The sequence below is a fragment of the Sprattus sprattus genome (assembly GCF_963457725.1).
Source record: "Sprattus sprattus genome assembly, chromosome: 2".
NCBI lineage: Eukaryota > Metazoa > Chordata > Actinopteri > Clupeiformes > Clupeidae > Sprattus > Sprattus sprattus.
In genome coordinates this window covers 19,855,774-19,872,446 of record NC_137921.1, presented here as the reverse complement: position 1 = coordinate 19,872,446, position 16,673 = coordinate 19,855,774, and the positions used below count along the sequence as shown (strand labels likewise).

At 44.8% G+C, this 16,673-nt stretch overlaps 1 protein-coding gene across 3 annotated transcripts in view; it reads right to left on the bottom strand.

Annotated features, from left to right (window-relative positions):
• Positions 1–311: 311 nt before the first annotated feature.
• Positions 312–16,673, bottom strand: part of map7b (microtubule-associated protein 7b) — a 33,591-nt gene continuing 17,229 nt past the window's right edge. For 2 of the 3 annotated variants that reach the window (XM_080860734.1, XM_080860735.1), the window contains 15 exons: positions 15,965–16,069; positions 13,294–13,404; positions 11,818–11,913; positions 10,786–10,905; positions 8,713–8,873; positions 7,589–7,749; positions 7,141–7,331; positions 6,829–6,955; positions 5,186–5,366; positions 4,684–4,788; positions 4,536–4,577; positions 4,290–4,332; positions 4,125–4,200; positions 3,820–4,022; positions 312–2,637 (listed from right to left, as the gene is read on the bottom strand). In XM_080860734.1, coding sequence (XP_080716860.1) covers positions 2,627–2,637; positions 3,820–4,022; positions 4,125–4,200; positions 4,290–4,332; positions 4,536–4,577; positions 4,684–4,788; positions 5,186–5,366; positions 6,829–6,955; positions 7,141–7,331; positions 7,589–7,749; positions 8,713–8,873; positions 10,786–10,905; positions 11,818–11,913; positions 13,294–13,404; positions 15,965–16,069 — 1,733 coding nt within the window. In that variant the 3' untranslated portion in view covers positions 312–2,626. The remainder of the gene's footprint in view (positions 2,638–3,819; positions 4,023–4,124; positions 4,201–4,289; positions 4,333–4,535; positions 4,578–4,683; positions 4,789–5,185; positions 5,367–6,828; positions 6,956–7,140; positions 7,332–7,588; positions 7,750–8,712; positions 8,874–10,785; positions 10,906–11,817; positions 11,914–13,293; positions 13,405–15,964; positions 16,070–16,673) is intronic. The other variant, XM_080860736.1, reaches the window with a different exon arrangement.

The following is a 16,673-nucleotide window of genomic DNA, read 5'->3' as shown; positions in this document are numbered from 1 at the left end:
TTTGTGTGCTTTCAGAATAAAATTTATTGCATTTGATCTTTTTTTTTTTTTAAATGCTAAACAGATTTAGAGGTTGTAAAATGACTTGAGATTTAACAGAGATTTTGACGGATATGTTTTTGATGAGACAGACAGGATTGGATTCCCCAAGTGAGCACACACGTGCATTCACACGCAGACATTTACAGCTAGGTACAGCACAGTGCTATGATGAAATTAGCTTTAGTGCAGCCATAACACACATACACACATATAACCCCCCCCCCCCACCCCCCCCCCCCCCCCCGCCACCCACACACACACAACCTGCTCCCAGACTGGGTGTTAGAAGTCCAGAGAAAGGTAATCTGTGAGCTCTCTTGATCCAAACATCATTTAAAAACATTAATTTCTCTGCTGTATTGGCAGAATACACCTCTGAATCAGCCTCACCGGATGACTAGATATACAGATTAAACCGAGAATCTGGATGAGAACAATCTTGATCGGAGACTCAAAGACTTAGAATTACAGGAAGATATGCTCCTGGAAATGCTAAATCCATCTCCCCACTCCAAAAACTCTGGCCACCCTGTCCCAGTTACCAAAGCTAGTACCTTTCCAGCAGGGTGCGTCCCCAGTGCCCTACTTCAGCCCCCTTTTTGGGGCTCGTCCCAATCCCATCAACATAGCACCCTTCCTCCAGGGACCCGTCCCACTCCACGGACTATGTACACTTTATCCCAGGACCCTGAGGGAGGATGCTGGGTGAAGTTGGGATCAGGAAGCAGATGAGGCTTGTGTGTGTTAGCCCTACTACGTTTGTTTTTTTTGTGAGTAGCTTTAATAAAATATACAACTTTACATATCTGTACTTAGAAGTATTTTATATGTCTTATTTAAATGTACAACCTGTCCTGTCATGCTTGGCTTAATTGTCATTTTACTTTACAAGATGCATAGTAAAGCCCTGCGTTGATCTGGGTGCCAAAGTATTGGCAACAGCCCCTTTTCCACTGAGTTCCAGGAAAGTTTTTGAAGAACTAAAGATTTCTCGAACAATTCAGAGTGGGAACCAATAATTTGGTGGAAATGAGACTAACGTTTTTTTGAGATCCTAAATAGGTTCTAAAAAAAATGTCCAGGATGATTTTTAATATGTAATGTGGAGATATGATTTCCTTAGAGAAATGAGAAAAGTACTCATCTTCATGAGTTAAAATGCTTTAACATGAGTGTGAGTGTGAGTGTGAGTGTGTGTGTGTGTGTGTGTGTGTGTGTGTGTGTGTTTGTGTGTGTGTGTGTGTGTGTGTGTGCGCGCGCATGTTTAGAAGAACGCTTGTTGAATGTGTGTAAAACAGAGAAGACTCTATTTCAGTGTAAGTCAATGTGTGAATGTGTCTGATGATTTTACATGTGTCTGTGTGACCATGTTTAAAGGATACTGGAATGGGCGTTTGAAGTGTGTGTCGATTTTCAGTTCACCTCAAAGCATGACGGGACCTCTAATCATTTTAAAAGATTTAAACGCCTCCTGGCAACTTATCCTGATGCAAATAAGGCAAAAGATAAAAAGAAAATCAAGTCGTAAATATAGCAGCATTTATATTACCTCATAGTACAGTCACAATTAGGAATTAGGAATATAGTTTAGATTGAGTTAAGATTTTTGTGGTTTTGAAATGTTATCAAACAGAGAGGTAACCCTGACAACCATCCTGTTGATATGAAACACACAGGAAGTGATGTCACAGGAGATGGATGGAACGCTCATATCTGTTCCAATTCTACTGCATTTGTTCTGTGGTTCCACGTGGACCCACTTGTGAAGAATCACAAAGTTCTGAAACTTGCAGCTACATACTTCTTGGATATCGCACTGATCTGCACACACACACACACACACACACACACACACACACACACACACACACACACACACACACACACACACACACACACACACACACAGAAACTAGAGGCTGAAAGACAACTGATCATGAAATGAGGTTGGGATCTTTGGATTCAGGATCATTCAGTCAGACCAATGGGGAGCATGCTAGCTCCATCGCCATCGGTAACATTAGCAAACAAACAAACAAAAGCACAGATCTAGTTAAGCTGAGCTACAGAGAAAAGGGAAACTTTGCAGTTATTGCATAACTAATGGCGATCAGTAGTGCATTATATTATACCTGCTTTTACTAAGAGAGAAATCAGATTCTTTTTTATTTCTTTTTTATTTCACCCCCTTCCCCCCATCAACAGCCCAAACACCGGTTTACCTGCCTGCTGACAGAACTACAGTACGAGGAAGACCTCAAGTAATACATCAGCGATCAGCCTGCCGAATCAAAACACAGAAAATTGATTCATACCCAGAGAGAGGCCGCTCACCCCCTACTTCAATCTCAGAGTGGTTTGGACCTCATTGCTCTCTAGTCTGAGACTGAACTAAGTGGCAAGGGGGGCGGTTGTTATAAGTTGATGTTTTGGTCAGCAGGAATGGGGAGGAAGAAATGGAGTTTCCTTTCCAGGCCACGCCCACACGAAGCCAGCCAGGAGACCTTCAGGTGAGATGCTATCCGTCCGAACCTCCTCTTTCTCGCTCAGCCTCCTTCTCCTTCCCCCATGCTGTCTTGATTGCTCACACCACATCTTTACAGAAGACAGGAAAAAATAAGACTATTCAAAGGAAGGCTGTGACACTTTGCATAAACACATACACACACACACACACACCCACAGATTCATATCAGAACGTATTTGCATGTGAATGTACGTGTGTGAATATGTTTGTTTGGGTAAGTGGGTATGTGTGTGTTATACGTAGAGAGTCTGTGTGGTGTGTGTGCATGTGTGCGTGTTTGAAAAAAGCAATAAAGCTTTAGATAGATGTAAATGATAGGCCTCCATGGTACTCCTCTTGAATGTGATGCCTCATTATTGACAGAATGCTACAATAACAAAGACTACAGCATTAGGCAGAGAGAGAAGAAAAGATGGGGAGAAAAGGGCTGAGAAAGAAAGAGTGGGCAGAGAGGAGGATGAAAAAAAGTGGAGGAGAGTAGGGTAGAGAAAGAGGGGATGAAAGAGGGGATGCCAATTCACAACGAAGATTTGCTGAAGTTGAAACCGCCGCAGAAAGTCCCAGAGACTGTTTACAGTGGTGTGTAATAATCATTGCAAGCCAACAGATTGATTGATTGAAATCCCAGCTGTGAGGTTTGAAAACAAAGGAGAGGAGTGGAAGAGGAAGAGAGGGAGGAGGCGAGGTGAGGTGAGGAGTGAAGGAGGGAAAGTGGGAGTTGGCAAAGGAGAGGGACCAGCGCCAAAGAGGCCAATGAATAGAGGATGCAAGAGAGAAGGAGGACATTGAAAGGGGGAGAGATGATAAAGAACCTTTACTGATCAAAGAAAGGAAGAAGGAAGGGAGAAGGAGAGCCATGAAAGATGGAGAGGGGGAGGAAAGACAGGGAAGAGGGGGTGATCTGTGGTGAAGACGTCTTGGCAGGAGGTGAGAGGAGAGTGCAGTGATGATGATTACGCTGAGAGAACAGCAGAGGACGAGTAGAGAAGTAGAGAAGGCCAAACGAACGCTGGAGATTGCGGGGAAGATGATGATGATAATGATGATGATGATGATGATGATAAAAATGGTGATTACAATCCTCTATCTATGACAGGGGTAGTGTCTGTGAATGGTGTCTATGAATTGTGATTTCCTCACATGTTTATATGGTGGCTAAAGGTGGATAAGATGGTGATGAGGATGTTGATGTTCGTAATGGTGATGATGATGATGACGAAGATAATAATGATGATGGATGAAGATCTCACCTGCTTGGTGCTGGCTCTGGCCGTTCTCTCGGAAGGCGATGATGGGGCTCCGGGGGCCTTCGTCGTCTTCCTGCTCCTCTTCCTCCTGCCCGTCACCCTCTGCCCGAGGCATCTTCGTCTCCATGGGAACCTCGATGACCTGCTCAAAGGTTCCTGTCTCTATGGTGACGCCATTCTCCCTCGGATGGGCCTCAGTCGGTGTGCTGATCCAATGTCAGAAAACACGTCAAACACACGTATGTAAACACACATGTTAACATGACACAAAACACGTGTGTGTGTGTGTGTTGTGGATATACACTTACCTCTCTCCTGACTCAGGATTTTGCAGTGTAAGTGTGTGTGTCTCTGAGAGGGCTGACAGAGGTGTTGGTGGGGATGCTGCAGAGTTGGTAATATTTTACAATTAGACAGATACAAACACACACATACACGCACAAGCTCAAAGACACAGCCATACTCTGCCATACCTGTCTCCCCTGTTTTTTCTCCATTTCTGTGTTGTGGTGATTTCTGCAAGACAACCACAAGCACACACACACACACACACACACACACAAACTTAGCTGAATATGTATGTCAGTTTGTAGATCAACCACTGATTCAAAATTGTAGTTTGTGTGAAGTGACGTTGAATGTGTGTGTGTGTGTGTGTGTGTGTGTGTGTGTGTGTGTGTGCGTGCGTGCGTGCGTGGGGGGACAGAATACCTACTTACCTGATCTGATTTGCGTGTTCTCTTCATGATCTCCTCCAATCTCTGAAAACAAAAATGAAAAAATGTAATTGTGTTTGTAAGCTGTAATATGGAGTGTTTTGTGTGTGTGTGTGTGTGTGTGTGTGTGCGCGCAAGTTTGTCTGTGTACCTTTTTGCGCTCCTGGCGTTCTGCCTCCTCCTTCTGGAAGTGCTTCTCTCTCTCCTGACGCAGGCGCTCAGCTTCCTCACGCTGGCGAGCTTCCTCTGCCTCTCTCTGAGACACACACACAAAATGCCTTCAGTAAGTGTGTGTGTGTGTGTGTGTGTGTGTGTGTGTGCGAATGGTTGTGGAGGGTTTTGTTTGAGTATGCTAATGTGAGTAGGTCTGTTCAGGGCTTTGTGTGATTGCATGGATGCTACTGCATTTTAATAACTGTGTGGGCATGTGTGACAACATGCTTGTGTACATTCAGGCTTGTTTGTGTGTGTGTGTGTGTGTGTGTGTGTTCATGAACACATGTGTGTGAGAAAGAGAGATGGAGTGAGTGAGTGGCCGAGAGAGACAGAGTCATCTGTGTGTGTGTGTGTGTGTGTGTGTGTGTGTGTGTGTACTGTGTGTGTACTGCAAGTGTGTGTGTGTGTGTGTGTGTGTGTGTGTGCGTGCATGTTACCTGCTTCTGTAGGCGCTCTGCCTCCTCTCTCTCCCTCTCAGCCTGGGCTGCACTCTCCTCCTCCTCTTTAAGTTTCTGCTCCTCATCTCTAAATTTCTGCTCCTCCTCTCTTTTCTTCTCCTCCTCCTCCCTGCGTGCACGCTCCTCTGCTTTCCTACGAGCCATCTCCTCACGGCTGCGTCTGAGAACACACACACATATACCCAAAAGTACACACACAGACACACACGTGCATGCACAAGTACACACACACACACACACACACACACACACACACACATTCAGTTTATGGGGAGGAAAACAAACTACTGAAAAGAGTTACTGATCAAGTAACTAAAGGCTGAGACAACGCTGTATGGGATATGCTGACCTGGCTTATTAGCAGGAACAATGAAAATGCAAAAATGACTGACTCACACACTCATGCACCTGTTTTACTATCTCCATTTCTTACACACACGTTCCTCCTTCCTCTCAACCATCCATCCATACATACATACATACATACATACATACAGTGGGGAAAATTAGTATTTCACCCCCTGACATTTTTGGAAGTTTGGCCACTTGCAAAGAAATGTGTGATCTATAATTGTAATGGTAGGTCTATTTTAAGAGTGAGAGACAGAATATCAACAAAAACATCCACAAAACTGCATTTTACAACCGTTATGAATTGAAAAAGGGTATTTGAACCCCTAGCAAAACATGACTTAGTACTTGGTGGAGAAACCTTGTTGACAAGCACAGATGTCAGACTGTTCTTCTACTTGGTCACCAGGTTTACACAAATCTCAGGAGGGATTTTGGTCCACTCCTCTTTGCAGATCCTCTCCTAATCACAATGTTTCCACCTCCATGCTTGACGGTGGGGATGGTGTTCTTGGGGTCATATTCAGCATTCTTCCCCCTCCAAACGCGGCAGGTCGAGTTGATGCCAAAGAGCTTGTTTTGGTCTCATCTGACCACATCCTGTCTCCCAATCCACCTTAGAATTAAGTCTTCATTGGCAAACTGCAGACGGCCCTGTACATGGGACCTTGCGAGCGCTGCAGGACTTCAAACCATTACGGTGTTGTGTGTTGCAAATGGTTTCTTGGTGACTGGGGTCCCAGCTGCCTTGAAATCATTCACAAGCTCCCCCGTGTAGTTCTGGGGTTATCCTGCACGTTTGGGATGACTGCCGATACTGCACGAGGCAAGATCTTGCATGGAGCCCCAGACCGAGGGCGATTGACAGTTGTTTGGTGTTGCTTTTATTTGCTAATAATTGCACCAACAGTTGTCTGCTTTTCACCCAGCTGCTTGCCGATGGTTTTGTGTCCCATTCCAGCCTTGTGCAGGTCTACAATCTTATCTCTGACTTCTTTGGACAACTCTTTGGTTTTGCCCTAGTGGTGAGGTTGAAGGTGTGTAGTATGATTTGGACAGGTTTCTTTTATACACGTCACCAGGTGAGATCAGGTGTACTTTGTTAGGCCTAATGAAGACAAATCGGTGTGCCTCGTGGACAAATGCAAATACATTCATAACTGTATCTAACATATTCATATCTGTTTCTTACTGCTAAAATAGACCTACCATTACAATTATAGATACTTATTTTTCCTACTGTACACACACACACACACACACACCCTTACCGCTCTGCCTCCTCTTGTAACCGGCGTTCCTCCTCTTCCCTCTCTCTCTGCTCACGGGCCTGTCTGCGCTTCTCTGTTAGCAGACGAGAGGCTTCTTCAGGGTCGGTGGTGCCTGCTGACTTCACCACTGACATAGAGAGAGAGAGAGAGAGAGACAGATGAATGAGTAAATGTGTGTGTGTGTTAGTTGTGGTAGAGTACTGTACTATGCAGTATGTGTGTGTATGTGTGTGTGTGTGTGTGTGTTTTGTAAGGTGGTCTCTCTTAGCTGCAGTGACTGCTCTGAACCACTGGAGGGTGCTATGTTCTCACCTGGAGAAGAGATCTCCCTCCCCTCTCCTTCTGTGTTTTCCTCCTCTGCAGCCCTGTACAGCTCTGGCATTGTCCGGCTGGGCCGCATGTTGCCCGGCGACAGATTCAGGTTGCCAGAGTACTCCTGGCCAGGCTGTAGAGACTTTAGGTGTTTGGGTGTTGGGGGCTTCTGAGAGGACTTTGTGGAACATCTAGAGTGAGAGAGGGAGAGGGGGGGGGGGGGGGGGGGGGAGGAGAAGGTTGGTAAACAACAATTGGTTGGGACATATTGTCGATGGATTTTTGGACATCTTGATAGTCCAGTTTTAGTAGTCCACTCACTCCAGCATTTCATGGAAACAGGTGTCAAAGGCATATTCACAGAGACCCACTCACCTCCTCCCTCCCCTCAGCAACACATAGACAGTTAAGCACACTCACACACATTTACACAAACAAGAGGACACACCTGGCAGGTGAGTGAGCTTTAGGTCTGCTGTGCTGGCTACCGGGGGACTGGGCCCTCTTGGTTTTGGGCTGAGGGGCACCACTGATGATGGGCTGGGAGCTCAGAGGCAAAGACAAGCTACTCCAGGACTTACGCACGTACTCCTTTGGGTGTTTCTCCCCCTGGGATGGTAGTGGGAGAACACACACACACACACACACACACACACACACACACACACACACACACACACACACACACACACACACACACACACACACACACACACACAGAATGAATGAATAAAAACAAAACAGAAAACAGTCAGAAAATACAAATTCAATTTGAGTGTGCGTGGGTCTGTGAGGGTATGTGTATCGGTGTGTGTGTGTCAGAAGAGAGAGAGTGGACGTGTGTGTGTGTTAGTTCTATCTTTGAATCTGATGCGCCTGCCTGATAGAGGTCAGAGTCTCTCGCTCTCAGCCTTAAGTCCTTAATGACATAAGCCCTCACATACACAGGCAGATGGAGATGAGGGATAAGTGTGCGTGTGTGTGTGTGTGTGTGTGTGTGTGTGTGTGTGTGTGAGAGAGAGAGAAAGAGACAGAGAGACAGAAAGAGGGAGAATAAACGCACGTTTTTGCACGTGTGTGTGTGTGTGTGGCCAAGGCTTGACAACTTAACATAAGGAATACATACTTTTTCACAAACACACAGTAACCTTTAATACTTGAGTCATCATCCTTCTGATCTTATCGATAGGACACGTTCCATATCAAGGAGTTACACACCAGTTACTGTGCTTATTGACATGTCCGTAGAATGAATGGGTATGGGTGTGTGTGTGTGTGTGTGCCAGCGTATGTGTGTGTCTATGTATATGAATGTTTAAGAGCTGTCTCCTTTGGTGTGTGCGTGTACTATTGGTGTGTGTGTGTGTGTGGAAAAATTAGTCTTTGTGTGCTTGTGAATGTGTTTGTGTGTGCATGAGCATGTACGTATGTGTGTGTGTGTACATGTATGTGTATGTATGCGGCATGGCAAATATGCATGTATGTACTTTATATATGTGTGTGTGTGTGTGTGTGTGTGTGTGTGTGTGTGTGTGTGTGTGTGTGTGTGTGTGACAGCGTTAACTAGCCTACCGTTGTGTTCTGAGTGGTTCTCCTCCGGGAGCCGGGGTCAGGGGCAGTGTAGCCAGCCCTGATTGGCCGTTCCATGCTCAGGCCTGCTTTCATTGGCCGCTCGGTGCTGCTGCGGGATTGAAGGGACTTGAAGGAGAGGGAGCTCATTGGATGACAGGAGGCTGAGCGGGGACAAATGGGCATCACTGCATTCGTTTGAGGTATGGGTTCAGTTCATGCACACACACGTGCACGGGCGCACACACACACACACACACACAAATGTGTTTGGGGGTAATGGTAGGTAAGGAAGAAGGTAATGAGTGAGGGAGTTGTGAAGGAGGAGCAGGAAAAGAAGAATTATGAGAGGAAAAAGAGCAAAGAAAGAAAGACAAGAAAAGTGTGTTAGAACTACTGATTAGGTTAGGATAATGTCAGCATGGGAGAACATTGTCTCTCAGGGAGGAACCTGTGTCGTCATGGCCCGTCTGATACATAACTATGAAATGGAATTGAACCCTGGGAAATAAAACCGGTAGAATGGCCATCCCCCTTTCAAACTGCTGAACACAGAAGATAAAATCATCCCTTGGAAGTCTCAGGAACAGGTTTCCTTCTGGGGGCTCAACAGTCTGCTGATCTTGTCACTCTATCTCCATGGTTGACCGATTCATTCAGACAGTGAATTTGTGGGACAGTCAAGGCGAATCTAAAGACTGATGGATATACTTGACTGGGCCAGCTACTAGTATAAAACCTTGACCGTGTTGTCTTACTCTAGATGTCATTGTTTGAGTTCCCTCAGTTTGATTCCATTAATTTGTGGGATTTCAGATCTGTCAGTGAGAGAAAGATCAAAATGCATGCAGCACTGAAGAACACAGGCACCCCCTGAGAACAACAGACTAGAAGCCAGAACCACAGACTAGAACCCAGAGATTAAACGGAACCCAAAGGTTTACAGATCGCACTCTCCTTGGGAACACACACACACTCAAAAGACAACACACGCTTTCAGCACTTTTCCATTAGATGGATTGCACAATGTCTCTCTGTTATGGATATATACAGTAGATATCATCAATCTTTACAGCAGAATGTCCAGAAAAGTAATTAGTGTATTATTCATTTTCAAGTTTTTTTAAGTTTTGAAAAAAATACATTGGATACACGCCACACGTTGGAGACACACCACATGTAAAGCAACACAGACTCTGCAAGGGACCAGTTTACATTTTTATAGCCTTGTTCCTAACAGTCAGAGGACTTGGCGAGGCACAGTAATCACACACCTGGCCTATACCCCCCCCCCCCCCAATCTAGTGCACTCAAGGAGAGTGCTCATCTGCCCTGGTGGTGTTAGGAGCTGGATGTGTGTCAATGCCGCTAGACTGACCTCTATACTACATGCTAGGAGCAGTGGACACAGGCTGTGCTATAAGGCTGATGATGAGGACGGTGAAAACATACGGGTGGGATTTTCTATACATTGACCTCATCAGGGATCAGATCACCCACGATGGGAAAAGACTGACCTCAAATAGCATGAGATTAATCCCTCACACGGCCAGTTCACATTCAGCCAATGAGACGGGGCAAGACGAGACGAGAAAAGACAAGGTGAGATGGAGTGAGATGGTTCAATGCCATGTGAAAGGGATGTTGTGAGTTTATATGTTGGCAACCCGGAGGCTTCAGTTACACCTGTTCAGTTTCAAGATCCTAGTTTTCAGAGGGATGACTACTGACTGACTGTCTGACTGAAATGACAGACACGCTGCATCTCTCATGTCCACCCTAGCAGTTTAGACACTAGGATGACCTCTGACCTCTATGAATAAATTAACTAATAACCAGCTCAGACAGTCAAGAGGGTACACGTTCTTTAACAGTCAGTGCTATTGATTTAACCGATGTACATCTCCACACAGAAACCTGTAAAGACACTTAAAGACAGCCCATGCAGTTGGAATCCTGTGGAAACTGTAGCTAGACATATGTGTGCAAATGTTCGTCTTTTGTGTGTGGGGCTGTGTTTTCATGTGATTATTTGGGTTTGATATGACTGTTAGGTGTGTGTGTGTGTGTGTGTACCTGTCTCTCCTCCAGACAATGACATGGCGCTACGGCTTCTGGCAAGGTAGGAGTGTGTGGGGGTCAACAGACGACTGACCATGTTATTCTCCCATGGTGTCAACGGCAAACGACGCATAGCTGCAACACACACACACACACGCACACACACACACACACACACACACACAAACACACACACACACACACACACACACGCAAGATTAAAGGCATGCACTAAAGAACTCTTTCTGAGTACGGAGTTACTGCAGCCAGCCAAAACCTGCAAGCAAATACATAGCCGTGTGGTTATGACATCACTTGCATGCATACGCCTGACGCATTTTAATGATATCACATGCACAGGCAGCCACATTACCTCGTATTTCACCAAACCCATGCAATAAAGGAGAGTTCAAAAGTAAACCAACTCTTTTTCTCTCTCTCTCTCTCACACACACACACACACACTCACACAGATACAACACACACAAAACAAATAAAAACATAACATGAAAGATGAGCCCCATGCACCAGTCCTGGCATTAGCAGAGATGTTAGGAGGCAAGCAGACACTTTCAAGATGACTTGTGGGTAATGTAGTAAAGCATCACAGTTGTGCAGCAACCAGTTCCGATGCCCCAGGCTACACGTGCAGAATCCATGCGTCTGTGTTAGTGAATGAGTGGAAAACAAGCCGTTTTCAAGCCTCCCTTTTTTTCACCTCTCCAACACACACACACACACACACACACACACACACACACACACACACACGGCTGGAAACTGGAATAGAGTAAGGGTTCATAAAAGCCCTCTTAAAATACCACAAGAGAAAAACATGTTATACCAGAAGAGAAACATGTGAGTGCATGTGGTTTGATAAATAGCTGATTTAAGTAGTACTAAGTAGCGATAAACTAACAGCTGATTCTAAAGTGGAGGAGAAAAGAGAAAGCTCAGTTTCCAGGCCGTTTTGCACATATGTGCTGATTGTGTGTGTGTGTGTGAGTGCGTGAGCGCATGCTTGTGTTCTTGCAATCATCAATCCACCTGCATGTATGTTACCGACACTCTTCTGTCTTGGCGAGCGGAGATGGCTGCTCTGTTTATTAATGTGGGGAGAGGAGGCAGTCCGTTTCTGTAAGGCTACACGAATACACACACACACACACACACACACAACAGCAAATTCACAACACATTTGGCCCAGTTGTGTTCATCTGTGTGTGTGTGAGTGTGTGTGTTCATCTGTCTGTGTTTCCTGCTGCCATAAATACAGTCACAATGTTTTCAAATCTAGCCTCAAGGGCCTCAGTGTAAACCAATTATCTGCACACAAATATTACTTAATATGTTACATGTACATGCTTGTGTGTGTGTGAGTCTGAGCATGTATGTCAGCATGTTTGTGGTTGTGTGTGTGTGTGTGTGTGTGTGCATGTGTGCCAACATACACTTGTGTGTGTGTGTATATGTGTTTCAATCTGTCAACATGCTTGTCTGTGCACATATGTATGTGAATGAATGAGAATGTGTGTATTTGTAGATCTACAGTGCACACACTTGTATACATGCATGTATGTATGTGTGTGTGTGTGTGTCTACACAAATGTATGAGGGAGAGACTGCATTTTCTCTGTCTGGTGAGTTTCAGGTGTTGTAGGTGTTGTGGACAGGCATTTGGTTATGATGGGGTCGTTCTGTGTGTGTGTGTGTCTGCTTGTTGCATAAAATTAAACAATTTGAATCAACAGCGCACATAATGAACGGATGCCCCGCATTCAAAGGACTATACATTGCCTGTCACGATCGCATTGTTGACATCACAGCGATTGAATTACGCAAAACATATGGACAAAGCGTAATACACACAAACAAAAAAATACAACTGAACTGGTTTACACATTTAATTGATAACTCTTTAGAAAGTGTTCTTAGAGACTCTCCCAATACTCCTGACATTGTTGAGGATCTTTTAAGTCCAGCAATTTGCAAACCTCTAACAGAGTCGATGTACATGTCCAAGGCTACCATAAATTAGTACAACTAGTTTTGTATGATAACACCCTACAGTCAGAGCATGAATTAATGGCTGGTATTTTTTTTTTTAATTCAGAGAAACACAGGTCCATATACATGTCAAAACAACAGCCCACTTCCAGAATCACAATGGTTTTTAACAAGTAGAACTCTAAGCAAATAGCCAAATACTGCTCTGTGTCAGCAATCATAGGCAGTCTGCATATATGGAGAAGGCGCTGCCATCTCTACCCCTGATATGACTATGTATTCATCTATTGATTGACTTGACTGTAAATACCTGCACAGTGTTTGTGTTGTTGTGTGAGACATAATAGGCTCTTTACTAATATTTGGATGCTGTGGTGTTGTATCAGTATTGGTCATTCCAAATAAATGAATCAAATGTGTGTGTGTGTGTGTGTGTGTGTATGTGTGTGTCTGTGTGTATGTGCGTGTGCGTGTGTGTGGGTGCGTGTGTGTGTGTGCGGGAGAGGGCGTTCATACCTCTGTCTGGTGAGTTTAAGAGTGTGGCAGATGATGCCGACAGGCGTTTGGTTATGACCGGGTCTGTGTGCTTGGATAAGTTGGTGGTAGAGACGGAGCGTCTTTCCGAATCTGTGAAAGACGCAAACAGACACAAACACTGTAACCAACTGCTGCCGGCAAGGACACCAGATATGCTAGAATGGGAAAGAGAGAAAGAGTATAAGGGATAATGCAAGATATGAAGGGTCTAGTTTTATATTATACCCCTTTCAAACCAAGGTCTAACCAGGGTTACATCGTCATTGATTTTGCGTTAGACAGGTTCAGCCACGTTGCCCGACTCAGCATCGCGACCCACCTTTTGGACAAGGGTCAGACAAAGGTCGATTTCAATGTGAATGGTATGGCCCAGGTCGCTAACATCTGCTATGCTTATCCCCTGGGTTTTGATCCAGGTCCTGTCTGAGTTGTTATGACTGGGGACCTGTGTTGACTGACTTGGTTTGAAGTGACAAACGAAGGGTTGAAATTTGATCAAATAACCCCGGTCCGACCTTGGTCATTGGTTTGAAAGAGGAATGTGAGAGCTATGCAGGGATGTACTTACTAAAGGAGTTTAACTAAGATGTTCTCAGAAAAGAAAATGGTTAGCTTGAGGTACGAGACCCAGGTCGTTGGTGATTTAATGAGGGTGGACAAATGTATTGAATGTTAAAACCCACACTAGAGCACCTGAATAGGCAGGTTTTTACAAAGACCTAAGATCCAGGCTCTGAAGACCGTGCCAAAAGAAACAAATCCCTGAAGCCTCAAGAACTGTACCCGCCTTACCACACACACACACACACACACACACACACACACACACACACACACACCCCCACCCACCCACCCACCCACCCACCATGCAGCTCTGTTCTGGCAACACTGCCAGTAAACATCTTTGTTTCTATACATCGCGGTCTTTTGAACAGCTCCCACAGGATATGATAACAACAGCACTGATGCTCCAGGCTCTTATTTGGGGTGACGATACTGGACCATGAAGGCTAATAGTGCTATCTCCACTGCTACACTTAAAAGGCCAGATTTATTATCATTCCGGTATATTAAGTGTCAGTGACCAGCTCAGACTTTAATGTCATGGCACTGGGTCTCCAAAGAGCCAGATTTGTCCCTTGGCTACACAAAACTCTATCCTGCAAAAACAGAAGCTTCAATTACTGTTACAGAGCCAAAAACAAAACTCAACAAACCAGCCAATTCACACGTAGCCAAACACACGTAGCTCCTCAGACTCTATAGGTAATCAGGTGCTAAGGAGCTAAGGGAAGACTGGGGGCTAAAGATAGACACATTAACCTTAATCTTTTAAGTCAAAATGTTACAGCTACAGAGAGCTACTGTCTAGAGGGACATTACCTGAACCTTGTCATAAGGTTTAGATATCAAAACCATGGTTATGGCAGGCACCCAGACCGGTCATAAGTCATCATGACAATTAATGCCCAGAGATTAGCTACTGTGATAGCTACTTGTAACAGAATAAGAAATCTGCAATAGCAGCTAGCAGCGTTCTAAGAAGAGTATTACCAAAGTTACTATGGGGCTACTCCATGGCAATTCAAACAGTTTTTATTAATCCTTCCCCACCTCAGTTTAGCCTCGTGGAAATGGAATGAATAGAGCCAGGGGGGAATTATTTATCAAGTTACAGCCAATTTTCACTGAAGTTACAGACCAAGTTTAGGGGTTCAAAAAGGCTTTTTAGAAATGTCGTAGACCTTGACGTAGATTTTGATTTGCTTAATAAGTGGGTGACTGAGCGAGAGTGAGCGAGCGTGCCAGTGTGAGTGAGTGTTGGTGGGTGAGTAAGTGTGTGAGTGTGGGTGAATAAGAGTGATTTAGTGTGTAAGATTGTGAATGATGAAGTTCAGACTGCAGGCAAATCGGATTTGTTTCTCGAATCAGATCTTTTGAGACTACTGTTGTTTGCGAGTGATCAGATCGGATTTGCGTGTCCAGACATTACCAATCTATCTGCGTGGGTTGCTGTGGTAACATAGGCGTCAGTAACTACAGTAGGTTCCTTCCAGCTTTGCCTGTACAGAAGCCTCCCCCAAAGGGCCAGCAGACAATTCATTTCAGTAGCTGTCCACGGACTGTTGTTCTACATGTACATCAACTCTCCTCCATAGTGCTCTCATTGATTATTTAACTGCTTGTAAAATCTATGTAAATTTGTTGGTACTCAGCAAATAGCAGCATGAATTTCAGTCCTTACGGCACTACGTCATTGTTGTGTGTCGTGTTGGTAGTAACGCAAAATACATTTTGAAATCTGATTGGAGTGGCCAGAGCTTCCGGACTAAATTAATTAAAAAGATTTATATTTTTTAATGAAAAATTCTACATCCACTTTTTTTTGACCACCCTGTGGCTGTTATTTGATCAATATAAACCCAATGGCTCTAATATTTGGCATTCACCCCTCATATATGTAAGCCTTTCAACAGGACAAAAATAATCACAATTTTAGAAAAGTTGCCGTGGTAACCCCTGGTTGAGTTGACATGGAATGTCCCTATGGTGATCTCCACATGCTAGTGTGCTAAAGCTATTGGTTGCTAGCCTCTAATGCGAACGTGCTAAGCTAACTGTGGCTATCTCCAGCCTCAGATATATTCACATTTGGTATGAGGACCACAGTGGCTGGCCAGGCTAAGAGCACCAGGGGAATGGTGCTCCAGACCTGCTAGGTCCAAAGGATAAAGACAAGCAGCCTCAAACAATCCTGTACCAGAGACAGAGAGAGAGAGAGAGAGTGAGAGAGAGAGAGACAAAAGAAAGGAAAACAAAAAGAGGGGCAGCCAGAGTATGATCATGAGTCAGCAGAATGGCCTGGATAGAAACACACACAAATCACACACAGATCACTGACATACACGCACATGCAGACATCAGACCAACAGATCAGTGCCAAAATCAAAGGGGACCCAGCTGGTGAGAAGAACTTGATTTAGGCATGAGACAATTGAAAAACATGGATAAGCTACACTTCTGTGCCCACTGTGAAAGAGTGTTTGAATGTGTGCGTACGTGTATAACTGTATGTATGTGTGCGTACCTGTAGAGTGAGACATGCTGGTAGTGTGTGTGTGTGTGTGTGTGTGTGTGTGTGTGTTTATACCTGTAGGGTGAGAGGTGCTGGTAGTGGGAGTGTGTGTGTGTGTGTGTGTGTACCTGTAGGGTGAGAGGTGCTGTTAGTGAGAATGTGTGTGTGTGTGTGTGTGTGTGTGTGTGTGTGTGTGTTTGTAACTGTAGGTTGAGAGGTGCTGGTAGTGAGAATGTGTGTGTGTGTGTGTGTACCTGTAGGGTGAGAGGTGCTGGTAGTGAGA